This window comes from Anabas testudineus, chromosome 15 (assembly GCF_900324465.2).
Source record: "Anabas testudineus chromosome 15, fAnaTes1.2, whole genome shotgun sequence".
Taxonomy (NCBI): Eukaryota; Metazoa; Chordata; class Actinopteri; order Anabantiformes; family Anabantidae; genus Anabas; species Anabas testudineus.
This window is the reverse complement of record NC_046624.1, coordinates 2,838,208-2,865,896: the sequence shown is the minus strand read 5'-3', so window position 1 is coordinate 2,865,896 and position 27,689 is coordinate 2,838,208. Positions and strand designations below refer to the sequence as shown.

Genomic DNA, 27,689 nt, shown 5'->3' with positions numbered 1-27,689 from the left:
ACCTAACACCTTAAACCCTTGACTACTTTTTTTTATAGACTATTATAATTCTTACTCAAATTGATAACAACAGCAATTATAATAAGAGACCTTTTCAAATAGCGGTCGCAACTGATGCAGCCATAACAGATACTGTCAACACCAGTACTGGGGTAAAAGGTCAAAAGGGTAAAAGTAAATGTCTTGATATGCTTAGCTTAGCTCAGCATAAATATTAAAACCAGAGGGATACTGCTAACCTGACTCTGTGCAAGGCTCAAATTCAGTTTTCCTTACACAATTTTGTATGTAGTTAAGGATGTTATCTCTAATTAATGTTGACTTATTAGAATACTGTGAAGTATGTCTAACTGTGTCATCCATTTAGATCAGTTAGGTTTGCTACAATCAGTTGGCTCAGTTGTTTTTTAGCTTGGTTTCCTGTGCTTCCTGTTCAGGTCTGTTTTTGTTGCTGCTTTATGGGCTACCTTGCATATTCTGCATGCATACCACTCATTCACACATTTGTTAGCCTTGTAAAACCCTATAACCTTTTCAGCATATTGAAAAATAAACATTATTTATAGTCTGTGACAGATAGGATCTGCTATTTTAAAACAGTATACTGTAGAAATGTTAATTCAAGTTAAACTTTAATAAAAACACCCCAAATTAAACCTCTGTGACAAAAGCTCTGTGACACTTCAATTATAGACATTTAATTAGTGAGTTTTGCAAGGGCAAAAGGAGAAGCATAAATGAAATAATTTTCAGGGCAAAGCTAGCATCTGAAGGATGTTCCATTAAGTAGACATGGTTATTGTAAACTATGCCGTGTGGGGATCTTTGGAAATGTGTGTGAATGCATAATTTTTGATAAATGTCCCTGCATATTTATATGTAAAGGTCATACTGAATTATTCCTCTTTGTGTCAGTGACTTTACTATGTTCAATGTGTATTAATTTGACATTCGGTCTCCTTTTTCCTTCAGTTTATGATTTCTTTCAAACCAGTAAATGCATTTCCATCCTAGTGTGTTTATGCACATTTTCAATTTCCACATTAAATATCCTAAAATTGTGAAAATGAAAAACCAAAAAATCCTACTAATGACAAGCAAAATAACAAAAGTCAGGAAATACAAATGTTTTTGGCAGGAATGTAACAATTTTCACTCTCCCCCAGATGCTCCAGAGGGTGGTGGGAAGAGCTCAGACTGTGCTGGACAAATCACTGATGAACTGGGCATCTTTGGACCAATGGTGTCCAACCCTCTCCCTTCAGCCAATAGCACACAGGCTCAGGTAACACACACACACACACTTTCATCATCTGCTTATCACCACAGGCAAGCTGCGACATTGGGAGTCTGTGGAGACATCTGTGATGTAAACACAAACACAGGCATGTACACAGACACACACCCACTGAGGTTTGTATCAAAGCAAACTGTCATGGACTCTCCTTTCTTTTTTTAATTATTTGTACCTTTGTCCTTCAAAGGAGAGAGTGGGACTATATGACAGAAAGAGGAACAATGGTGAACTGCTGCAGACAGACATATAGTACTAACATATAGCAATATGTAAGATCAAAATAACACACATACCTTCACCTTTTAGTTACAAATATTAAAGTTTTTTGTCAAGTTGTGTCCAATGAGTGTCCACAGTCGTATTGGACAGCAGACACATTTATGTAGTAGGACAACAGGCTGCTTTCCTGAATAACAAGAGAGAGAAAAACATTCTAAATATACTATAAATATTGAATACATTTTCTAGATATTTGTCCTCCCTCCTTTTCCATCCCTCCTTCTTACACTGTTTCACTGACTAGTCTCAAGGGACTAAGCAAGGCTGGTTGAATAAAACATTTTCAAGAAGCAGCATCGAGTTGGAAATGCCGTCGTGGTCCCTCCGGTGTGGCCTTTGACCTGTAGCTCCACTCGAAATGAGAACACACACATTAGCTACAGTCTTTCTCACACACACACACACGCTCAGAAGATCGTTACATGCAATTGCATACTAGTCAGTATACTGTACATATAGAGAGTAAACATGACATGTACTATATGTCAGATACCACAAGAGTAGAATAACAGCGTAAACACAAATGTAGGCTGTGGATTTGAAACTCTTTCTTTCGGGCTCTGACCTATTACTAATTTCAAATTGCGTTTCTCACTCACACACACACACACACACACACACACACACTTCTGTGCCTCCTGGGACCAGACCCAGCAGTATCTCGCAGGAGACCCAAGCATGAAGAACAATTATGGGCTGCTGCAACTGCAAGCTCCCCTTCTACCACTCCCAGCCTCCCACTTCTCCCACACCACACACTACCCTCTAATCTTCCCTCCACACTCACCTCCTCTGTGACTCCATCTACTGTGGGTCTGTTTGTGCCTCACACCTGGGCTCATATCCATATTTCAGTTTTTCCTAATGTTCCACCTTACGCCTCCTCTTTTCTGTCTCTCTCTCTTCTATGCAAACCCCCAGTGTGGTCACTGTTGATGTGATGTAACACTACATGATGTCCACCTTTTGGTCAGTCAGAACTAGGAACAGAAATTTAAAGTTTAGTTAGGTTGAATAATAAAGCCAATTTCCATTGTTAATTGATTATTCCCATGTTGGAATATAAGTTATAAAAGATGATCTCCATAGCCCTTCAACTATAGGCTAACTCAAAGTAGCCCCACCGCCACAATTCAGTCATACTGGAGATATAGAAAATTGATTGATTGAACTCATGTAATGATCTGAACGTACTTGAAGTTAATCTGCAGTACATGGGGAAAAATACTATTCGGAGCACAAACATCTACAGTATATAGATAATTATCATACACATTGATATTACTGTTCGTAATCCACCGTTATATACGCTTAGAAGTGGATGTTAAATGTAAAGCTACTGTTGGTGGTAGCTATTAGTAGCTGTGTTCCCCCATGTTTAGGCTAGAGTTAGCTAAGTCGATGCCTCACTTACTCTCAGTTAAGACACAGCGGGACTGCAGCATTACTAGTGTCTTTACGTCAGGATGTATGCCTATGCCATAAAGTTGCACATCTGCAATATCTTTATTTTCTCCTTCTCCTTTTCTGATCACCAGACTTTTGGTGGTTGTAAAGTTTTCTGTAGGCTGGCTAGATGTTACAGACAGAACCCAAACCGTCTTTCTAAATTATAGGGAAGGAAAGAAAATCGTTAGAAAATTGTTTTCTACCATTATGTTAAGGAACGTTATGAAGATAAAAATAACAAGCTTTTACGTGACTCACATCTTCTCTCCATGGAAACCATGTGTGTAGCACACAAGCAGAAACCATGTCAAACATAAACTCCACTTCTCTACAATGTAAAAAATAAATCTGCACTAAAAATATTTTTATTTATTTTTCTTTTTTTATTTATTTATATCTTATTTGTTTAAATGTTCATAGATGTTGACCCTTTCCAGTGATCTAGTATTCTGCTACAGGTATGAGCACTAGTGCAAATATATATCATATTTTTAAGACTTTCCATGTCACAGTCCACTCTCTTTTGTCTATTTCTCCTATCCATCTTTGACAAGAATATTTTTTCCATTTATGTGCACATAGTGTACAGCAACCCTGTTCTTTCTCTTTCTTTTCCTTTCTTTCTTTATTTTCCCTCTGACTGGGGGCTTGTTATTCAGTGTTTTATATATATATATATATATATATATATATATATATATATATATATATATATATATATATATATATATATATAAGTACGTATGTGCATGAAATAGACTCACAGTATAAACATTCCTGGCCAAATACTGACAGTTTTGTATGACTTTATTCTTAAATGTGTAGAAATCCAAGTACTCGCATCATGAGGTGGATGCTTTATTTAAAGAACAGTAAAAAATGAAAGCAAATGACTTACTGAAGTTCTATAAAAATGGACTGGTATAAAACAATTGAGAACTAAAGAACATTAATTTAAGTACTGTAAAGTGGTTCACACTTACATAAAATTCCAAATTTTCACTCAATATTACCCTGACTGTGGCAATTCTGATTACATGAATTTTAGGGCTGCAGAACAGTAATATAAAAAGTGACTGAGACTGTGTGTAAAATTGCTATGAAAAGCTTGTACGTTTTGACGTCTGATGTCTGGATTTCTGACACCACCTTTTTTCAGCACTGCACAAAAAGACAGGACTCGAGTTTCACACCTACCATGAGCTGCATAATGCATGCTGTTCTTTGAAGCATAATTTTAGAGGCTCAACAATACAAAAAGGTTTTCCCACAGTGTTGCACAGCATGCTGCAGTGAAAAATATCTATACTTTTCCCAACTTCTTCTTATTATAGGTCCACTATTACATAATGGTACTATAACAAAAACTAAACCAATGCTACAGTTAAGCGTCCTTACTGAAAACATTTGAAAACAACTTTCTGACAGACAGTATTATAGTTTTTCAATGGAGGGAGCTATGAAGAGGTCTTTTCCTGACTTTTCAATGTAATATTTTTGTCAAAGAAAATATTACAATAAACTCAAAGATTGCAATTTCTTCACCCCTGTGCAGTACCTGTGGATATTGTATTCCTGTCTAACTCTATACAGTCTAAGCAGCCATTACTAATAAAGTAGGTCTGAGTCATATTGACATGTGGGCAAAAAAATGATTGGTGAAAATACACTTTGCATGAGGTGTGCTCATTGTCATGCGACAGACTAAATTTGGAACCAATTAGAAGTCTCTCTAGTGGTGCTGAGCCTTAGACAAGAATCTAAACTTGCACATTAGTGTATGTAAAGTGGTGCTTGACGGTTTGTGAACCCTTCAGAATTTATTTTTTTCCATAAAAAGGGCCTTAAGCATGATTTGGTTTTTATGTGAGTCTAAAAATTAACTAAAGGGGATCCAAATGTGACAAAAGCTGTAATCACAGTTTTTGTTGTGGACTATCCATTTCGTATGGAAATGTAAAAGTATGTCAACCTATAGAGAAAATTACCATCAGTGTTAGATTAGTAAGGTGACAATTTTGTGTGAGTTATAGAAATGCTGTGGAAAGAGCTGTGACAGTGTTGCTGCTTTCTATGCCAATTGTGCTGATAATACATATATTGTATGTAGAGACTATTGTATGTAGATTCTAACTATGTTGTACTTGCTTGAGTAGTATTCAGATCTCGTTAGTATTTTAGCAGTGGTAGTTTTAATCTGCAAAGTAACCAGTGTGTACAAATGTTAAATAAAATATAATTACTAGCTCTGAGTTTCCAAACTGAGTATACTGTTTGTGTAAAACTAGCATTAAAAGGAAATACTTAGTTAAAGTAGTTTAATAATCAAATGTGATTTTTGTAGAAGGCTTTTGAAATTCATAGAAAAAATATTGCAGTAACTGCAGTGGAGTTATCTGTTAAGACCTTGGATTGTTACACAACATTTCATAGCCTCCAAGAGAATGCTTCACTGTGGTTGTTTGATAGCAGACAGGCTGCTCTCACATGGCCCTCCACCTGTGACAGCGCTGTCTCGTCTTGCTGACTGTTGAATGTCACATGGTACATTTTGTTTCTGTGGTGATCTAGTCTAGTGCAACTCTTAACTGCTACTGTACAACTTTTTATACTCTGCATATTAATATACCACCAAGATTCAAAGACGGCCGTAAACTAAAATTTGTCTTTACATCTTCTCTTTGTTTGAGTCATGAGCAGTAGAATATGGAGACCTGCACTGACATTTCCTGCAGCATTTAAATAAATGGCAGTTTCTTCACAGTGTCTGCCTTCTGGTGTGAAGGTTAGCCTGTTATTGCCTCCTTTTGTTTATCTGTAACCAAGAAACATCTGACAAACAAATTGCTTTGCACTGTATGTTTCCGCTTCCTGTGCAGTACGGCACCCAGTGCAATTAGCTGATCTTGTGACCTTTCCTGTGGTGCCACCATCAGCCATGTCTTCCAGTTGTATAATAAGTGTACTGGCTGATCCTTTGTCACTGAGATACAAACAGTGCTGTGCAAATTCATGCTCCCAAGCTGAAATAACATTACACTACCTGTAGGGCCACAGTTCTAGCATCTCCCCTTCCATTTTCCAATTTTTCCTATATATTCAAACAGTACACACAAGGACATAGTTTTAACATGCAGTACACGTCTACCTGCTTGTACGCACACACACACACACACACACACACACACACACACACACACACACACACACACACACACACACACACACACACACACACAGACATACTGCACAGGGTTGACTTTTGGATTCAGCAGGCAGATATTGCTTTACAGCTGTGATTAGCTGGGTGAGTGAAGAAAGAGGAAGCCGGCAGCCTCCTGATTCATGCACCTATTAACTGGCATTGGGGAATATTCACATATCTGCAAATACGCCTGTTATAAAAATATGATTACAGCCTTGTAGGAGTGGGAGGATTTGTGTTATCCCCAGCTATCCTGGCCTTCTCTCACTCTCTCTCTTTCATGCACACATACACACATGCACATGAATGTTCAGTCCTTTTATCATTTACCCCACCCTGAGGAAAAATTAGTTTATTCATATGTTTTGCCAATGGAATTCAAAAGAATGTTAAAAAGGCACTAAAGATAACAAAGATTTAACCTGCTAGGGAAGTGTGACACATACCCCTAGTATGTGGTGTGTTCATCAAACTGACATAGCGGTTGAAGTCACACTTTGCATGTCATGTGTAATCTGAGTCTTTGCAAGGTGTATTTCTCTCCTGAATACATATGCATTTAACAGAGGAGCATGCAAATAATAGGAGACATGTTAACAGAGGTTCATTATGCATTCTGTATTTACAAAGTTCACACTATATGCAACTGTCAATTGGGAAAAATTCTCCGCCTTTGAAAAGGTGTAAACACAGCACAAATGGATGAGCAACAAGAAAGACTGTGGTGATGAAAGGAATTGTGTACTAGGCTTCTATGTAATGTCATTAAGTTACAGTAAGAGTTTATATTATTTGTATATTATTTATATTGTATATTTTAATTTGTACATAAATACACCAACATTAAAACCACATGGTGGTTTAAATGTTGCAGTAAACAGGGCTTAGCATGCATACAGGTGCATCTCAATAAATTGAAATAAATTCTAAAAGATTATTTATTTCATTAATTTAATTCAAAAAGTGAAACTCAAATATTATATATATTCATTACATAGAGTGATATATTTTAACTGTTTAACTCAAATTTGATGATTATGGCTTACAACTATAAAAACCCAAAATTCACCGTCTCAGAATTGTGAAGCAAGGTTATTCAATAATTTGGGGGAGATTCACAAGGAGTGGACTGATGTTGGAGTCACCACACACAGATGCATGCAGGCTACAACTGTTGCATTTCTTGTTTCAGGTTACTTTCACACTTACAGGATTTAGTTCGATTAAATGGGACTCAAGTTCGTTTTCCCTCTTGGTGCGGTTCGTTTTGTCTGGTGTGAACACGGTAATCACACCCGAGTGCGGACCAAAACAACCACACCGAGACCCCCAAAATGAGGTCGCTTTCCCACCTTAATTCGTTTGGTTTGATCCGAATCAGTTGATGAGTTTGTAAACTTGTAGCAATTTCTCCTCCTCCTTCTGTTTCGTTTCACACACAGAAAAATCCAAGCGAACATGGAACATGTCACTACGCGAGAACGTCCTCTCCGCTTATTGGTCAGCTGTGTCTGCCGCGGGAACAGAAAAAGTAAATACAGGAAGAAGGTGAAGTGTTTGGACTACTGTATGTTTGTGTGACAGGAGAAAGATGATTTCACTATGAATGTTAACGCGGATTGATCTTCCCGTTCATTATTGTTTTTTACGTTACATCGCTTGCAGAGCCATCAGACCTGGTGTCTGTGAGGCACTTAATCTCCTCACGTCTCCACATTTGTCCTTGATACACACTACACAAAGTCCTCAAATCATGCGATTTATAGTTTTGGTTGGTACGCGTTCTCACCAGGAGGACCGCACCAGAGTTCGCTAGTAGATCATCTGACCAATAAGCGGAGAGGACGTTCCCGCGTAGTTTGAAGTGACGTGTTTTGGTTTGCAGAGTTGCTTGAGGTCCAGTGTGATGATTTGAGGAGCCATGTCGTCTGCTGGTGTTAGCCCACTGTGTTTTATCAAGTCCAAAGTCAGCACAGCCTTTATGGAGATGCTGATTTCATTTTCCAGGAGGACTTGGCACCTATTAACACTGCCAAAAGTACCAATACCTGGTTTAATAACCATGGAATCACTGTGCTTGAATGGCCAGCAAACTTGCCTGACCTGAACTTTATAGAGAACCTATGGGGTATTGACAAAAGGAAGATGAGAGACACTACACCCAACAGTGCAGACGAGCTGAAGGCCTCTATCAAACCAGCCTGGGCTTCCATAATACCGCAGCTGTGCCACAAGCTGATCGCCTAATGCAGATGCAGTAATTCATTAGAAAGTAGCCCCCACCAAGTATTGAGTGCCTATACTGTACATGGGCATGCTTTTTAGCTAACATCCTTTTTTTAATTGATCTTATGTAATATTCAAATTTTTCCAAGATAGTGAATTTTGGGTTTTCATTAGCTATAAACAATAATCATCAAAATTAAAAGACTCTGTGTGTAATTAATCTATATATTATACAGGTATCACATTTTGAACTGAATTACTTCTTTTTGAACATCAAACTTTTTGATGATATTCTAATTTACTGAGATGCACTTTTAGGTTTGCAGCTACAAATCTCCACACACAGCAAACTGTGATGCACTGTATGTTCTGACCTGTCAGTTTTCCCATTCTGAGCCCTGTCCACCCAAACAATATACCCACCACGTATTTAATGGCTGATCAGTCTGATTTCGTGTTCCCCTACATCTGGCTCAGATGCACTCCTGTCATTGCATTTACACCCATAAGTAACGATAATAGTAATAATCAACTTTTTTTAATCAGGCCACATATTTCTCTCCAAACCCAACCAAGCCTGATACTGAGTCAACAAGTATATTACTGTATATTTCATGTCCAAACTTGACCCAGGACTGACATAGTTGACACTTTGCGATGCATTTCTAGTTCAGGCCTTATACATCCCTTGTGCTTCATGCACAGAAAGACCTACAGGTCTAAACATTCATCTCCCCTGGCCATTAAATGAAGCAGTGCTGCAGCCATCTATTCAATTGTTAGGTGTAGTCATATTTTGAACTGCACTTGGGCTCATGGGGTTCAGTTTGGATGTCCAACTTCTTCTGCTTTGCAAAGGGCTATTACAAATGTTTTTCTAACACTACATGCAGAAGTCGCAGTGAAATTATTGTGTTCTTTGACAGTTGTAATGAAGCCACAATATTCCTAAACCAACTCTTATCTATCTAGCTGTAGCTATTGTATCAGTAAGACAAAAGGCTTCCCAATGATTTTTTTGGCTGATACTTATGAGTGAGCAGTAAAGAGTAGTCCTAATACAGTTACTGTTAATTGGTCTGCACCTATATAGCTCTTTTCTACCTAGCTGGTACTCAAAGCGCTTTACACTGCGTCTCACACACATATTCACACACCAACGGCAGAGCTGCTATGCAGCTGATCTGACTCACCGGGGGCAACTTTCAGTATCTTGCCCAAGGACACTTTGGCATGTGACGTGGCAGCCGGGAATCAAACCACCAATCCTGTGATTAGCAGACAACTGCTCTACCTATTGAACCACAGCCACCCCATTATGTTGCATTATGGATTCAACCATAAGCGCAGCTATAGTAATTACTATTCTGCTGTGCAACCACATCCACAGCTTCATACACTGCGGCCAAGCAGAGCAGCTGCAACCTTGCTCACAGACAGTGAGTTGCTGTACATTGACAGAGCTTGGATTTTTAAGAAGAGGAATAAGCAGTAAATGAATATTGTAAAGTCAAATCACCTGCAGCGGTTCCCTGAAATGTAAGGTATTAGAACTGGACTGGACCAACATCACCAACTGTTTCTTTAGATGAGGCAGTTGAGTATGAGGTTTAACATTTGGTAGTAACATTAGTGACTTTTGCATTTAAAAAGTCATGTAATTGGTTATATAAAAATATTAATTAGTGATTTAAAGGTTTTGGCAGGAGTAACTTTAGGTAGGAGGAATATTATAAACACACAGCTGCATGAAATCTTCATATAGGTTTGAGGGTTTTAATGAAGGACTAGTAGTCATTGTGTATTTGGGGGAAATATGCCCACCTAACAACTGTCCCTATGCTGTGCATGGCTTGTATTATGTTAGCATGGGCACTGAGTTAAAGTAAAAGGTTTTGAGCAAGTACATTTAGTTTGAGTTTAAAGACTAGGCAAGATGGAAGCAAGAAAAGGAACAAGGAGTAACTTGGAAAGAAGAGGATAGACCAGTATGACAAAAGGAGAATGGAAAGCAGTGAAGAAGTTTAAAATTGTGTTCTTTCTTCTCCTTTCAGTTTTCCAAGGTGAGCTTTAGCTTTTGTTTTCAGTAAATTAGCTCAAAACCTTCAGCACACATACAGAGAGCCTAGTGTACTTTTAAAGCCACAGATGGTCTATCAGAGGGGAGTGTATGAGTATTTCAAGCAGTGATGGAAAGCCATAGGGAGAAAGATAGTCTACTGTGAGTGTGTGTGTGTGTGTGTGTGTGTGTGTGTGTGTGTGTGTGTGTGTGTGTGTGTGTGTGTGTGTGTTTGGCTGTAGAGGTCTATGAATAGCGACACTGAGGAAGAGGCTGTCAGAGTGGTAATTCAGAGCTCTGGCTGCACCCATCAACACCAACATTGGGTGAGAAGAATGGAGCCTTGTTGGAGAGATTTTCTGTTACACAATGTGCTGCTAGGAGCCCTGCAACACACCACGCACTATGTGTACTGTGTGTGTGTGTGTGTGTGTGTGTGTGTGTGTGTGTGTGTGTGTGTGTGGCATGGTATTAATGTCAGTGTGACTGAGAAAGACAAAGAAAAAGACAAATGCACATGTAACACACCCTGCTTGAATATCTCTCCCTGTATAACTGAGGTTAGACTGATGTATTGCTGCATGATATATTATGTGCCACCTGTTTAGCTTTGACTAGAAATCTCCTGGACTGCTTCACTGTTTTTTCTGTGTAACTGGAGCAGATACTGCTGTGTCTGGCACTCACAGATGGAAGAAGGAGTGAAGACAAATGGAAAATGTTTAGTCTTAAGTGACTCTATTTATACCAAAAGGCTTTAGTTTTAAAGTGCAGTTGAACCCAACTACTGTAAAGGCTACTGATCATCTCCATTGTCTCTTTTGCTTTAGCATTACAGTTATTTGACAGTGATATATTATGTCTCCTGACCTTGAGCAGCATACTGAACCCAGCATGATCTCAAAGGAAGAGGATGTGGGAGAAAAAGTGTATATCACTTATATACTTTTTCTGCCACAACCTCTTTGGAAGGTGAACATATTTCACACACCACACACCGTCCCATGGTATTAAGGTCAGAGTGTTCTGACAGCTGTCAACTGTGGTCAGCGTTCAGTTCCCCATGACGTCTGCTTTCTACCACAACACTACCAGGTGGTGTAAATGTTAACATGCTAACATCAGTGTGTTGTCGTAAGTATTCCTCTTGTATAGATTATTTTCTTCAGTGCAAAGAACAGGGACATTTCACAAAAATCTACTGTAATTTACAATCTACTAAATGAATAAAATAAAATCTTCCAAAGTGGAGTATTATAAGTGTGAAATGCTCTCTTGATGTTTAGGTGTACAATGCTTCTCTGAGTTGCAAAGGAGGAAAAGAATTTTGTAATTCAGCTTAATTTAATTGAGTTTATTCATATAGTGACAAATCATATTGACTTTTATCTCAAGCGTCTTTACAATATAATGTTTAAGACCTTACCTAATATAACAGTATACTCATTGCACTTGAGAAGCACCTCTGTAATGTCAGGTCAGCCCTCTGAGCAGCACACAGGCCACCAGCAAGCAAAACATGTTGAGTATTGTTGTAGGATCACTCAGCAAACTCAAAATGCAAGTGTGAACATGCCAAATTACTGAAACATCATGGGACCGCAGAAAATACGACCTTTCATCCTGAGGACTACAGGACAGTGTGAACCGTCCTAGTGGCACTGTTGAACGATCTGTTGCTGTTCGTGCAGAATGTCCTGACAATCCGGGAGTTATGACATTTGAGTTTGTCCACCACCAATGTGGCAGTGACTAAGTTTGAGTACAGTACTGTATGTATTCAGAAACTTGTGTTGTTGCAGGGGTCTGAGATTTCTGCCGTTAATTTGGAAAGTACAGTGTTTTACATACAGTAAGTGATGATGGCTAGAAATATGAACACAAGACTAAAGATGAAAGAAACCAGATTTATGCTTTAATTTTGTATTTCTCTCCTTATTATCATATAGTGTAGCAAATGAGCAAAATTTCAATCACCTCTAGTTATATTAAAATTTCCCTCACAGTGAAAGGTTAGCTACTGTATCATGTGTGAACTTAATCAACCTCATGCCACCTGGGAGCAGCAACATGAAAACTGCTCTGTTCTTAAATGGCCCTAGATGATGGTGTTATTGATGATGATGATGATGATGATGACTGCACTTTGGAGGATTTGAAGTCTGTTGAATGTATTTTTAAACTTTGGGAACAAGCTTAACAGCAAATAGACATAGCTTCTAGATTGAGTCATGCTATATAGCTGTCTGACATCAGATGGGTCAAGTAAGGACAGTTTGCTGCCTGTTTTTTTTTACCTAGAGTTCACTCTTCTGTTCAGGAGCAAGCATCATGCTAATGTGCTGCAGCTATTAATAGGCAGCTCCATCCTGCTTCCGTCAACACCTGACTCACCTTAACTGGCTTCACTTGAGACAACATGGACCTCGGTTGTGTGTGCGCGTGTGCTGGCTTGATAAGACAACCTTTTTTTCTTTTCCATTTTGTCCATTCCTTTATCTGCTTCTCCTCTTTTCCTGTCATTTTATTCTTTCCTGTTCATTTTCTACTTTTTCTAAGTTCCTCTGTCCTCCCTACTTTCGCCTAATCCTCTTTCCTGTCCATTCCCTTTTTTCTCTATTTTTCCCTATTCTTCTTCCCACTGACCCATCTTTCGTCCTCTGTCATTTCCAGTCTCCCTTATTCCCTCTTCATTTTCTTTAATGCTTTCTCTCTTACCTTCGTTACACCCTTCCTTCCTTCACTCCTCCAGTCAGAGGAAGTCAGCAGAGAGAGAGACAGAGGGGAGCAGCGCTGCCTGCTAAGCAGTAGAGTGCAGCACACTTGCAAAGCTTGTGTGTGTGTATCTGTGTCTGTGGGCTTGCACATTTATTAGCACTAAGTTTGTGTGTGACTAAGAGAATGTATAGTTTGCATGTATACAAATGTAGATAATATGTACTTGTGTGACAAATTCACAGTGTTTATTAACCAGAGTGTGTGTTCCAGGAAGCATTGCTTATCACACACTCTCTCTGTCTTTTTCATCGAGTCCAGCAGACTGTCACCTCCCCTACTCTCTCCCTATTCTCTGCCCCCACCCCTCTTCACACACACGCACACACACATACACACATACACAGGGCTCTTAAGCAGGTGTTACTTTTTTGTCAGTTCCATCCATTAGATGTAATAGGTGTGTGCCTGAAAGGTTTAAAAAAAAAAAAAAAACCTGTATGTGAGTGAGACATGTGCACACTTGTTTGTGTGTGTGTGTGTCCTGTCTGCAGCATTTCATGTCTACCCCTCTTTGCTGCAGCCTAATTAATGTCATCTGTCTCACTTACAGTGACAATGCCTCTTCTCTATTGTCTCCTCTGTTCTTTCTTCTTTTCCTATTCCTTATACATCTCTTGCTCCTCTCCTCCCTTCCCTTCTTCTGTCCTCTTTTGTTGTCTTGTCTCATCTTTTTTTTACCCTGATATGTACAGTATGTGTTTACTGTATGTACAGTATCGGTGAATATGTTTCCTACCTAATTATCTTTTACAAACAAACCCATACGCACACTTCTTTCTCACTTACCTGCTGTACACTTTGCCATATGTTGAGTGATCTTTGTCCAGCTTTGTTCATGCTTATGTGCGTCTCTTTGAATTTGCTTGTTATTCTCTAAATGACATTTAGAGATAAGGGTAGGTGTGATTTCCTAGTATCTTTTTGGCACTGACTAAAATTTCCACAGCATGGTCTATTAAAAACTGTCAAATACTGAAAGAATTATTGAATGTCTGGTCAGAGTTGTAAACTTGTGTGTTCATTTATGTTGAGAGCTAAATTTAGACTGTATGAAATTATTCATGTAAGGCTGATTGTGCTTATAATATACATAGAAACAAAATATTTGAAACATTTTGCTTTGTAATTTTATATATGTTTGAATACTACTACTCATAATTGTCAGAATTTACCTAACATATAAATCTGTTCTACTTTACATGCTTAACTGACTTTTGCTTAACACAGACTAAACGTTCATAGAAGAATTAATGCGACGTGACTTACATGTATGGTCTACTGATGACTAAAACTCAGAAGGTGTGCTTAGTTTTTATTAACAACAAACAGCATAAAGATGAGCCCATAAAAACAGAAGCACTACAGAACACATGAAAACACCTTACTAAAATGCGACATAACATAATTGCAAGAGAGAGATGAAGGCTGAAGCCACCGTGGAGGAATCTTAAAAGTGCAGTGCCTGTGATGGCAGCTAATCAGTGGCTCCAGTTGACTCAATGATGCACAAAGGGTCAACTTCTCCTAACATTAACATTTAGCTAACACAGTACATATGAATTATTTGGTCCACCAGCCTGGTGGCTAATTAGATAGATTTTTAGTATGCAGGTCTCATAGTGTTTACATCGCATGTGATTGTTGTATTTGTTGTCATATTTTATAGTTTGGGTGGTAGCAGGAGAGAAGTATGGTCAGTATTTTCAGTCAGCTAGCATTTGGTCTGAAGTAGTGGGTTGACAGCAACACCTTCAACTCCTTATTTAGTAGGTGCTGGCTCCAGCCAAAAAAGATGGTGCCAACCATAAAATGCAAACTGCTGCAAACTAGCTATAATCCAAACTAGTGGGTGGGTGCACACTTTACTACATCTATCTTTTTCTAAGTTCTCCTGTCCTTTATTTATCTAAAGATTTATCTACAGTCTGAGGTTTGTCTTTGCAGTTAAGTTTAATGAAACTTGAGCCAGGTAAAACTATACTGTTATTTTAGTATCCAAATCTGTGGTATTGTATTGCCAATAAAACATTTTAAGCTACCTGATTTTAGCAAATCCAGCCCTACCCTTCACTTTAAAAATATGTTCGGATGAAACTATTCATATTTTATAACATTTTCCCTTCATCCCTTCCCCTCTTGTGTTTCCCCTGTAGTCTGGTTCCAGTGGAGCACCTCTGCAGGCAGACCCTTCCACCTCCTCCTCTGCCGCCTCCTCTACCTCCACCACTACTACCACAAAGGCAGAGGAGAAGAAGCTTTTATCTAAAGACTCCATTCTGTCTCTGTATGCCAGCAGCTCAGTGGGCAGCCAGCCACAGAGCCAGCAACCGCCTGCTCCAGGACAAGGTAACACACACATACTGCATGCAGCCTTTTAATTAACCCATTATTAGCCTGACTAATCTATTCCACAAACTCCACATATCTGCCCCTTGAATCTTCATCGCATTCTCTCGACATACCAGTAAGCTTTGCACAACCTTTCGTCAAAGCGTCAACGAGGTTTGATCTTCATTGTGTTTTAGGTGACTGCATTGTAGCTGCAACTAGGACACTAGTCTTGTCTTTATAACATTTGCAAAAATGTGTTTAGGCTAAATTGGGGCAAAAGCTTGCAACAATCAACACTTTTGTATTGTATAAGTAAATATTGAAACAATTACTAAGTAAAACCATGATAAATCAACTCAGTTTCACAGTACTTTTTGGCTTGTTTTAGCTTTTTACCTTAGTTTTACACATAACGCTTTCAGCCAGAAAGCTCTGATAAACCCTTTGGGCATTATTGACTAGCACCAATCAACAGACAGACTTTATGACTAACTGGTGATTATAGTAGGTCATTTAGTAGCTAAAAAGTTGGCTTCTTTTCTCTGATGGAGACCAAAACAGAGCGTAAAAGAGTAAATGTGGAACGTAATGTTGTGTTCCCAGAGACACAATTCCAGATGACAAATAATTAAATTACAACTTGTGCACTGCCCTTTAGTGACCAATAAAAAAAACATTTAATGCAGGATTAAGGGCAGCACTGTTGCATAACACGTCAATGAAAAGACAAAAGTGGCTACACACAAGTTCAAGTTAGTTGTAGGTGGTGCAAATTGAGGGAGAGATGTGTTTGCATGACTGACTCTTTTTGTTCCAGTTGAAAATCTTACAGTCAGAGAAAAAAACTGTTAGCCTAAGGCTTATGTCTCCATTTCATAAATGTACAGAAAGAACAAAAAGCAGTGAGACTAAAGGAAAATAGCAGAAAATAATGCAGCTGTGAATGAGTTTTGAGATCATTGAGAGACTGAGCAGTCAAATTCTGCACAGTCTCAGTGAATTTACATTGTTGATGTGTGTTGGAAGAAGTCCTTCAACCCTAACACTCATGTACAGTTTGTAGTAAGACCACCACCCACGTACAATATCACATTTCACAAAAACAATATCATCACAATATCTATAGATAAAGTCAAAATTGTACTGTATGTTAATCGTGGCTCAGAAATTCAAAACAAAAATCTTTGTGTATTGTATGAGTATGTTGCTTTTTTAGCAGATATATTGTGTTTAAAATATGACTGTAGGGAAATAAAGAGCATCTGTAACCGTGTACAGAGGTGTCAAACAAGAATGAATGCAATAGATAATAAAAAGGTTACCAACCTTTCTGACTTGGGGTCTCATGTTGGGCAGGCAAAGCAGCATCTACCAATGGCTACAATTTCTTAGTCTTGACAACAGACCCACAGTAAATGTGTTGTATAGGTTGAAGAGTGCACACTCAGGAATATAAATGTGTACCCAAACACAAACACACACCACATTTTCACACACACACGCACACACACACATTAGAGGAAAGATGCATCATAAAGGAGAGGAGAGAAAAGGTAGATGAAAGGTCAGCGAGCTGAAAAGCAGGCGGATCCACTCCACACTGCATTTACTGGAGTCCCACTGCAGCTGTAAAAATAGAGAAGTGTCTGCAGATTCACACTCATCTCACAGTTATTATGGCTGAAGTGCCCAGACTGTTTATCAGTGAGCACGTAGGCGGATGTTCATACACATGCATACATGCATCAACCTAAAAATGTTTGGGGTGTGTGTGGGCAAAGCTTGAGAGTTACATGTTTTCTGAATGGTGTAGGATAGCAGACAGCAGAGTTGTACAACATGCATACGTTCATATTGATTATATTGCAGCATGAGCATAGCATTAGGAATGGAAATCAGTAAAAAGGGTTTTTTTCTGCCTATAGTCCAAATAAATGGTGATGGAGATCAAAGCCAAAATAACCTCGCCGGGTTAATGCACTAATAGCTTGCTTCCATTCTGTGTGTACTGTGTGTGTATGCATATGTGTGTTGTGTGTAAGTGCCTCTTCATATTGCAAAGGAGCAGATGTGCCTGTAAGAGCATCCATGAATTCATATGGCTAAACCCCAAATAATTAAACCCCTTTTGTGGCATCAAACAAAACCTTTGACTTTTCCATGGAAGTGTTAATAGTTTCATTGCTTCTTAAAAAACAAAGACACAATCTGCACTGAGATTTTGATAAAGATATTTTACTTATGCTGAATTTAAACAAGAAAAAAAAAAATAATAAGCTCAAAATGATCAGCCCCCATGTGAATGTTTTGCTTGCTTGCCTGCGACTCCACGGAACATGGCTAGTGGCACTTGATTGACACAGTGTCTAGCACAACTGCATTTTGCCCTATTGCACAGCACAACAAGATAAACTCTGGTAGAAACAAACCCGGGTGTCGTCAAAAGTGCAACATTTCAAAGCTTTTGAGAGGAAAACAGTCACGCATGTCTACAGAAATCAGATCTTAATCTTTTTGAGAATCTGTGGGGGTAGCTCAAAGTTAATACTTGAAAATCAGACAATCAGGATGTAATAGAACAATTCCCCATGGAAGAATGGACAACGATCCTTCAAGTGCTTGCCTAGTTAAGAGCCAACATAAGTGTCAAGTTTTCTGGGGTTTCTGCTTCAAAAACTGCCGAAACTTGAAAAAGGCCTAAGCCAACCACAAGGGACGCAGGAACAACTGAGCTGCTTTTGGCTTGTTTATTGAAGTTGTCCTCAGTATCTCAAAGTAGGTTCAAAATAGGTTTATAACCTTACAGACAAAAGAAAAAGAAAATACAATGTAATATAACACTGTTGCACTACATACCCTTTATTTCCACAGTATTACCACAAGTTTAAATTAATTTAAAAGAATCAAGCTATAACTTATAAGTTTTACAACTCCACGTGGCTAACTTACATGCATTGGTAACACATACACAAACCATATTGTACCTAAAATAATCACATACACAAATACACATAACAGAGTTTCACATGCTATAACTGCTGCTTAACAAAAATCAGCTGACGTATCGGGTCCTTGCAGTAAGCCACACTAATGAAGCACTCCCTTCTTATTTTGGTCAGAGATAGCATTTTCCACTGAGTGGAGTTGGACTTTGCAACATTTAGAAGCCAAAATCTGCCACAGAAGGATCACATGCGCTGCTTATAAGTTTTTTCCAGAAACTGCGCTCCCACTGTCTACTCTACCTTCTGTCATTGTTTCCCAGCAACCATGCCTCATCTTGTCAATCAATAATACTTCCTTTACTTTACCTGATTTCTTCTTATTCGGCCCTTTCTTGTGCAATGCTACATTTCTTCATGTTTACCTTTACAATAAGAGGTTGTTGTCAGCTGTGAGTAGGAAAGGTTACTCTATTGATGATTGACTGTTAAAGGGCTTATCATTTTGTTCCTTGTCAATTTTGTTTGTTTTCCTTGTTTCAAACTGTAAACCCTTTGGTTACAGTCTTTTTTATGGAAAGTTAAGGGTTTTAATTTAATTTCATTAAGCAGACTAATAAACATGGATTTTACCTTAGACCCTGTATAGATTTTCACTTTAAATCTTTGCCACTTAAGATTTCAAAACTCTGAAACATGATGTGCTAAAATACACCCTGTACTCTATAGCCTATAACCCAGAGTAGTTCAGGACATGTATGAGAGAAGTATGACGGTGGTGAGATGTGCTGAAGGTCAGACAGAGGATTTCAAGGTGGAGGTGGGACTACACCAAGGATCAGCTTTGAGTCCCTTCTTGTTTGCTATGTTGATGGACAGGCTGACAGATGAGGTCAGACAGGAATCTCCCTGGACAATGATGTTTGCGGATGACATTGTGATTTGCAGTGAGAGTAGAGAGCAGGTAGAGGAACAGCTGGAAAGGTGGAGGTTTGCTCTGGAAAGAAGAGGCATGAAAGTCAGTCGTAGTAAGACAGAATACATGTGTCTGAACGAGAGGGATCAGGGTAGAAGTGTTAGGTTACAGGGGGCTGAGGTGAAGAAGGTGCAGGAGTTTAAGTACTTGGGTTCAACAGTTCAGTGTGATGGGGAGTGTGGAAAAGAGGTGAAGAGGTGAGTGCAGGCAGGCTGGAGCAGGTGGAGGAAAGTGTCAGGAGTGTTGTGTGACAGAAGAGTTTCAGCAAGACTCAAAGGAAAGGTGTACAAGACAGTGGTGAGACCAGCTCTGCTCTATGGGTTAGAGACGGTAGCAGTGAGAAAGAGACAAGAGGCTGAGATGGAGGTAGCAGAGATGAAGATGTTGAGGTTCTCCTTAGGAGTGACCAGGTTAGACAGAATAAGGAACAAGTACATCAGAGGGACGGCTCACGTTGCCTGTGTTAGCAACAAAGTCAGAGAGGCCAGACTGAGATGGTTTGGACATGTTCAGAGGAGGGATAGTGAGTATATTGGTAGAAGGATGTTGGAGATGGAGCTGCCAGGCAGGAGGGCAAGAGGACGACCAAAGAGGAGATATATGGATGTCTTAACAGAGGACATGAGGTTGGCTAGTGTTAGGGTAGAAGATGCCCATGATAGAGTTAGGTGGAGAAGGATGATTCGCTGTGGCGACCCCTGATGGGAAAAGCCGAAAGAAGAAGAAGAAGAAGCCTATAGCCTATAACATTATCTACATGCAGTAAGCATAGCTACATAATATCTTAGTTTTTCTTTACTTATTTACAGGAAGAGATATACTTGCTGCTGCTCGACGTCTTTCCACTCTGTAAAAGTACTGATAAAGGTGTGTTTTATTTAGCCACTTATCACTGTCCCACAGTGGCCTTATGCAGCTTTGATGGACAAGTTTTAGATTTATGTTATGAAGTGAGTTTAGCATTAATGCTAAACATTTTCCATCATCTCTGATTTGCAGTTTGCACACTGTGTGAGCTTCCTCAAAAAAGCAGGCAACTATAAATGGAGTGAGTTTGTAACTTTGGAGACTTGTCGGAGGTGTGGCCCTCCACACAAACCATAGTGAGAGCTTGTCATCTACAATTCTACATCTGATAGCTCACTCTGGCTGTTTCTACTTGTCCTATTCATTTCCCTCTGACAAAAATCTCCAATGTCTTGTTCTGTTGACGCATCAACTAACCTCTGTGGCAAATAGAGTGCAATGGATTTCCTGCGACTGCTCCACAGTAAAAGCTTAGCCAATTAAATGAATCTAATGTGAAACAGAGACAATAGTATGATTATTTTCTGTACTACTGCATTTGCAGTAAATGAAACAGTTTGTGTTGTTGTATTGTTTTAAGTGTAAGCTGTTTTACAGATTGAATATTGTCTTGACTATTTTGGTATTTGGTACATATATTTTTACCAATTTTTATAGTGGATTAATAGCAGCTTGTTTTTTTATGTGCACAGTACATATGAAGCTATGTGATGTCCTCTACAAACTGTGTCATTCTCTGACTTCTTTGCTCCAGCAGCTATGTACATGGGCCAGACTCAGATGCAGTTTGCTCCTCAAGGCTTCACTCCAGGAATGGCTGGAGCCTCCGCACTCCCAACCATGATGACCGGAGGGCCCATGATGCCGGCCATGGCTCTGACTAACGGGGGCTACATGGGCATGCAGACGCAGGGCGTGATGCCAGCCAACCAAGGACAGAACATGTACAACATGCAGCAAGGACAGTGGAATATGAGCCAGGTGACACACACACACACACACACACACACACACACACACACACACACACACACAGGCAAAGAAAAAAAAAAACACACTCTGAATGTAGGCAGTTAATTCATTTTATGGTGGTGATTAACATTATAGTTTTTCACTTTAGCATGCTCTAATTCCAGTGTATTTCTTTAATTTATTGTAACATACATAAAATAATCATAAATATAGTGTCCTGTCCCTCTACACCAACTGTGAAGAGCTCCATTATCTAGGTCATCTTACTCTATCATTCTGTCCAAAGCCCAGTGTAGTAATGACCTCACCTCTTCAGCCCAAGAAGAGCAGCTTAAATCAACTATTCAGTCTATTTGTAACCAGGGTTACTGTATATTAATATGTTTTGTTCTTGAATTCTCTCATGTCATTCGTTGCTGTCCCTTGTAAATAAAAAGCAAATTAATGATGACCTCACTGTCCTTAGGAAGCCATTTAAAATCTAACAGTAGGACTGAGTTGTTTCGTAACCAAGTAGAGTCAATAACAGCATGGCTACAGTGTGGATCGAAGCTGCATCAGTTCTGTTCATGTGATTTAGCTCATACAGATGATTAAATATTTAATAATAACTGGGAGGATTGGCCCAACATACAGCATGGAGCCAGTTTAGTCTCTAGTTAAAATCCGGTGTGCTCCAGTCATTGTAGCCAGCTGTGATGAATTTGATTGACTAGAAACAAATAAAATAAGACTGGAGACTGGCTCTGTATTCCCTACATCCCTTATTCCTCTTTCAACCTTTAGCAGCAGACATCATAACAGTCAGTACTTATACATATACACATGTATTGTGCCCAGTGGCGTGTGATTTTTATTATCTATTTTAAACATTTATTAGTCTATAAGTGCAGTGATTAAATGACAGTCCAATTTAGGAGCCGCAAGAGATCATAAGCAGTCTTATATTCTTAAAAGCCCCTGAAAACGTTACAAGGAAACAAACAAAAATCTGGACAAAATAAGCAACAAAGTCAAAGTTTCAGTTTCAGGCATTATTTATTAAGAGTTTATCAAGATCTCAACTTCATTGCTTCATCACAACTTATCAGTCAGATTTACTTGACAGTGGCCTGTTAGCTAAAGATAAGTTCAGAAATTATCCAGACCCCTTGGGTTTTTGCATACTTTACTGCTTTGTAAATTTAATTAGCAATCAGAAATGTTCAGAGATGAAAAATCAGCTTGGTAACACTCATTCAATCAGACCTTTATAGGAACAAATCAAACAAACACTGTGATCCATACAAACAAACATGTTGTATGTATGTATCTTTTGGAACATGCCTAGAAATGTTCCGATGTATGTCCAGATGAGAAGATGCACAAATGCATAAAGCTCCCATCATTGCACTTGAACCTCCATCAGCTTCAACTAGATTGTTTGATGAGCCATCTGCTGTGACAGAAACAATACTGGAAACAGGAAGATGGATACTGAACATGGGATATTTTCTCCATTCGTATTCACTGTTTGATTCAGCCAGGCAGTCCAGGGCTTCATGTTTTTCATGAAATACAATGTACAACACTCACTTGAAATGACCTCACAGATAATGTAAAATGCCCACATTTATACTGGAGCAACACTGGGAGTCAGCTCGGCACATCTGTGGAAGAGCTTCGCTTCCTGCTGGTGATGGTGAATAGAACAAGCATTGGGATGCGTGCACTGTGTGTGCGGGCCTCGCCAACACACATACACAAGCACACACACACTCACCTGCAGCTCTCAGATGACCAGATAAGCGAGTAGCAGTGCACCAAAGCACATTCATAATAGATAAGACAGAAAGGATGGAAGAGGTGGATGGGGGTGGGGGGTGGAGAGGTGGAGAGATGGGAAGTGAACAGGGAAATGGGGAGGGTGGGGGTGAAGGGGGGAGGGCAGGGGAGGCTAGAAGGTTTTAGTGGGAGGAGTGAAGGTAAAAGGCAAGAGATGGAGGTATGGGAGTGCAGCAAAAAGATGATGCATAAGCGAATCCACTGCTGTCTATTTTTGCTATGAGGACTTCTATCACCGACTCACCTCCTCTCTTACCCTGTCTTGTCTTCTTTTTTCTCTGGCAGATGACCCAGCAGATGTCAGGTATGGCTGTCAGCGGTGGAGGCCCAACGCCAGGCACTTTCAATCAGTCAGGCGCCCCTGCGGCCGGTTGGCCCTCTGCTTCACCCACAGCTTCTGGCCAGACCCTCAGCACTCAGCTGTGGAAGTGACGAGGAGCGGGGGGGCCAGAGGTTGACTGGGGAAAGACACAGGGCACAGTCACATGTCAACGAAAGAGCTAGATTTGCCCCGGACTCAGTCATTTCCTCACAGCTCTGAGTAGAGAACGCACAGCGGGGGTAGTTTGACTGCCACCCTACACCCCTCCCTACCTTACAATGACATCACACTTGGTGGGGTCAAAAATTCAGAAAGGCTGGCAGCTGTCATGGCCTGTCTGTTATTTAATTTTCCTCTTGCTTATAGATTTCCTTTTGGTATCGTCTGAAGAAAGAGACAAAAAAGCGAAACTGAAGAAAGGTCCTGGACTTGAAGTGTCTAATATAGTAATATAATATTATTACCAAACTGAATAGTTAGTTAATAGTCTTTCAATACCCGCTGTAGATGTGGGTATGTTGTGGTTGGTCTTTGCTACCCTGTCCTAACCCCTCTCTTTGCTGTGTAAATGTCCGCTCCCTCTCCTCCTCCTCTCTGTAGTGCGTAGCAGATAATCGTCTAAGCAGTACTGTATCTATGTGAGTATGATGTGATGACCTTTTCAGAGCCATAAGTGAGACGCTTCGACTTTTAGCAGCTTTATGTTGAGTTTTATACATCACACGACACTCTGTGAGGGGGAGGGGAGAATGACCAGGAGATGAGGTTCTCTGTTCACCCAGAAGCATCCTGGGAAGTTTAGTGTCACTAAATACAGTCGGGTTTGACTGACACTGGTTTAAAGCTGCTTATACAGTGGATGTTGATATCTTGCACCGAGTCATAGTCATTTAATTTGATCGTTTGCCCACAAAGATTCTAAGACATTCAGATATGTCACGTCAAACAATGTCTCGTTACAGCCACTTCAGATGAAGCCTTTTGTTTCTCCTGTACCCTAAAGATCATATACATCAGTGGTTCCTAACCTCAGGGTTGGAAGATCATAAAAATGGGATGTATGAAAATTCTGTGTTTCAAAATGTGTGCATTGTTCTTTAAACATCTCTTAGAGCATTCAGGTAGTGCTGCTGCCACACAGCTAAAATATATATTATTGTCATTAAACACTAAAACATTGAAACATCTATATTTTAAAGCAGCTGAGCCAAAACAACTGCACCGCCTGCAGGGCCATCACTGTTACACACGTTATGAGCATATAGGTTAGTGTGTTCAGCTAAAGGCATAGGCTGCCTGTCCAAAAAAAAAGTTAGATACTCTAATATTTCATTGGACCGCCTTTACCTTTGATTACAGCATGCAGTGACAGTGGATCATCCATGCAGTAATTATCCAATGGGAGGCTCTTACCTATTTGCTTAGTTAGTTACAGTGTAGTTCCACATTTTCAGAAATACCCTTGTTCTTGTTCTTAATGAGATTTCAGTTTGAAGATGGTTCCACTGTTCACATTAGATATGTGTACATGAATATATACATTGATCAGCCACAGCACGAGAACTGCCTGGTGGTTTTAAAGTTGTGGTGGACAGTTCCCAGCATGCACGCTCTGCAGCTACGCAGCCTCACACACAGCAAGCTGTGATGCACTGTGTGTTCTGACATCTGTCTATCGTGGCCAGCATTACAATTCTGCCATGCTGAGCCCCGTCCACATGAGTATATTTATATACTCTCTATTCTCCTTATTTTTCATCTCTTCCTCTTCTTATATTTTTTTCCTCCTTCATTTATATAATTATGTATGGAGCTGGCTGTGATGCCCTGCCCTGCCTCTGGCTGCTCAGATGTATTGATCTGGGGCACTCTGGGGTACTGAAGAGGGCTGGATGGGGCTTCAGGCCGTGTCATCAAACTTCAAACCTCACTACATTGCTTAAGCCCTAAAACCCTCCTCCTCAGGGTTTGAGAGCTGTTTAGGAAGAAATCGAGCAGCGGGTCATTCATTCCCAACTCAACAACCCACCAACGACCCACAGACAGTTGGCAGCGACTGACCCACTGACAGTACATCAAGCTGATTTAAACAAGCTGCTTAATGGAGCCATGGTGTTGCTGGGTGGTTCAGTGTAGACACACTGTCAGCACCACCCTCCATGTCTATTCATATTATAATAGTTAATTATTGTTATTATTATAACTACTACTGCAATAGTGTGAGAGAAGTAGTAGATATATTACATGCATTCATCTATTGAGGTATCTATTCAGTTTTTTATCTACCCCTCCCTTCCCTGTTATTTTCTTCACTCTCTATGTTTCTTTCCTCTCCCTCCATCTCACATTTACTGTTGTGATCCACATCTAAAAAAAGCCACCACTCTTGTGTCTGTCTATTAGGGGTCAGCTCTTTCCAGAGTTCCAAAAGATGGCTGCCACCCCAAAGCTCACTAATAAACATATTATATCTTATTTGGAGACACTGCATGGCAGGGAGAGGCTGAACCAAATGATGCCGTACTGCACTATATCTTCATCCCTAAAAGCAGCCATTGTATTTCACAGTGTTAGGTTAGCTGTAAAAAACAGGTGGTTAGCTGGTAAAACTTAAAGCAACACTTGAATCGGGAATCAAAGCATTACAACACTCACCTGTCCTTTTAGATTTGGTAGAGTACTTCCAGTACTAGCTAGACTAGTCCTGGACTAGAGTCCTGAAAACTGCACTGGTAACATAACCTGACAGTTCCAGTAAGACAACCAGCTGTCACTCTGCATTTTCACTGAATACATCTTAAAATGATTCCATCCATGGCCCTGTCAGCAGTTTGGGAACCACTGTATACAAACAATACACTGACTGTGACATCATGCATTATTGGTATCCATACTTTTATCAGCAGATCATTAGTTTTCATCTGTTTATCAAACTGTTTTCCTGGTAAAAGCCACCCAGAACTCAAATGTCAAGGATTCCCTTTAGGTTTCAGTAATTGCTGGGAGGCCCCTGGGTCCCCTGCGTGTCATTGATAGGCTGGGTGTGATTCTCGCTGTGAAGTGTTTTTAAAAGGAGCTGGGTTCAGTGGAAACCGGTCTCCGACCCAGTTAAGACATTCCTTGTTGTTAAAATGAGCTGCTGCTCCTGCACCCCTCAAGGCAAATTAAAGCACCACTGGAATCGCAGCAGTTTGTCTTCTCTGCACTTTAAATAGCAGGGCAGGTACTGTGTCTCTCTCTGTGTGCTTAAGTTTTGCCTCCTCAATTCCAGCTGCAGGGCAGGAAATCCGCTTAACCTTGTGTTTGAAATGCTGGACTGACGTGATGCCCAACACGGTTCTCCTTCTACTTATGATGCTATAACTGTATAAATGTCCTGACACCCGCCTTGTTTACTGTGGTGTTTCTTTGTGTGCAGTAAAAGAGAAGCACAGTTAGTCTGATGCAAGTAAACCTGGATGACTGATCGTGGGGCTAGACTTGCAGGACAAGGATAGTGAGGAGGAACCCATATGAAAATGCTCGATGGGTCCCATCAGCACTGTCGAGTTCTCATTTACTTGGAGCAAGAGGAGCAATGAACAGAACACACTGACGCGTGCACACACGGAGCTCCGAAGACACTGCCGAGTGCCGACGCAGACATTTATTTCCACAGGGTCCCTCTGCCACACAGTAACCATAGAACTCTGCAATGTCCTCCAGGTTTATTTCCAATGTGTTTACATTTTCTGGTGCCTAGTACGGATGATAAAAAAATAAATCAATTAAAAAAAACGTGGTTTTTGTGCATTAAAACAATAAATAACCAGGATGTTTCCTTTCCTGTTTTCTCATGTGTTCAATGAGTCTTTATACTGAGAAAGTAGTGTTTGATCTTTTTGAGAATTTAGTTAGCTCCTTTGTTTTCTGTTCCAAGTTTTCCAAGTGGGTCATGTGGAATAAAGGCTGTTGAATCCTGAATTTTAATCCTGTTTTTATTTCCTGTGTGTACATCAAATACCAACACATGTTCATTCCCCTCTAAACGTCAGTGTTCAGTATAATACTAACGTTAAAATACACTGAAGACAACGGGTCTTTACACATTGGAGCTGCGTGAAACTAAGATCTTATCTCGTATGCTATTAAATCCTATCCACTCGATTCCTTTTTAATTCCATTCCATGTGAGGCCAGTTCTCTTTGTTGTGGGCCCCTAGGCTCTGTATTATTGATGGCAG

At 39.8% G+C, this 27,689-nt stretch overlaps 1 protein-coding gene across 3 annotated transcripts in view; it reads left to right on the top strand.

Annotated features, from left to right (window-relative positions):
- smap1 (small ArfGAP 1) overlaps positions 1-23,590 on the top strand; it is an 89,667-nt gene extending 66,077 nt beyond the window's left edge. For 2 of the 3 annotated variants that reach the window (XM_026355848.1, XM_026355847.1), the window contains exons 7-10: positions 1,167-1,285; positions 15,447-15,639; positions 21,107-21,330; positions 23,431-23,577. In XM_026355848.1, coding sequence (XP_026211633.1) covers positions 1,167-1,285; positions 15,447-15,639; positions 21,107-21,330; positions 23,431-23,577 — 683 coding nt within the window. Of the gene's footprint in view, positions 1-1,166; positions 1,286-15,446; positions 15,640-21,106; positions 21,331-23,430 lie in introns of all 3 variants that reach the window. The other variant, XM_026355846.1, reaches the window with a different exon arrangement.
- The last annotated feature ends 4,099 nt before the right edge of the window (positions 23,591-27,689 follow it).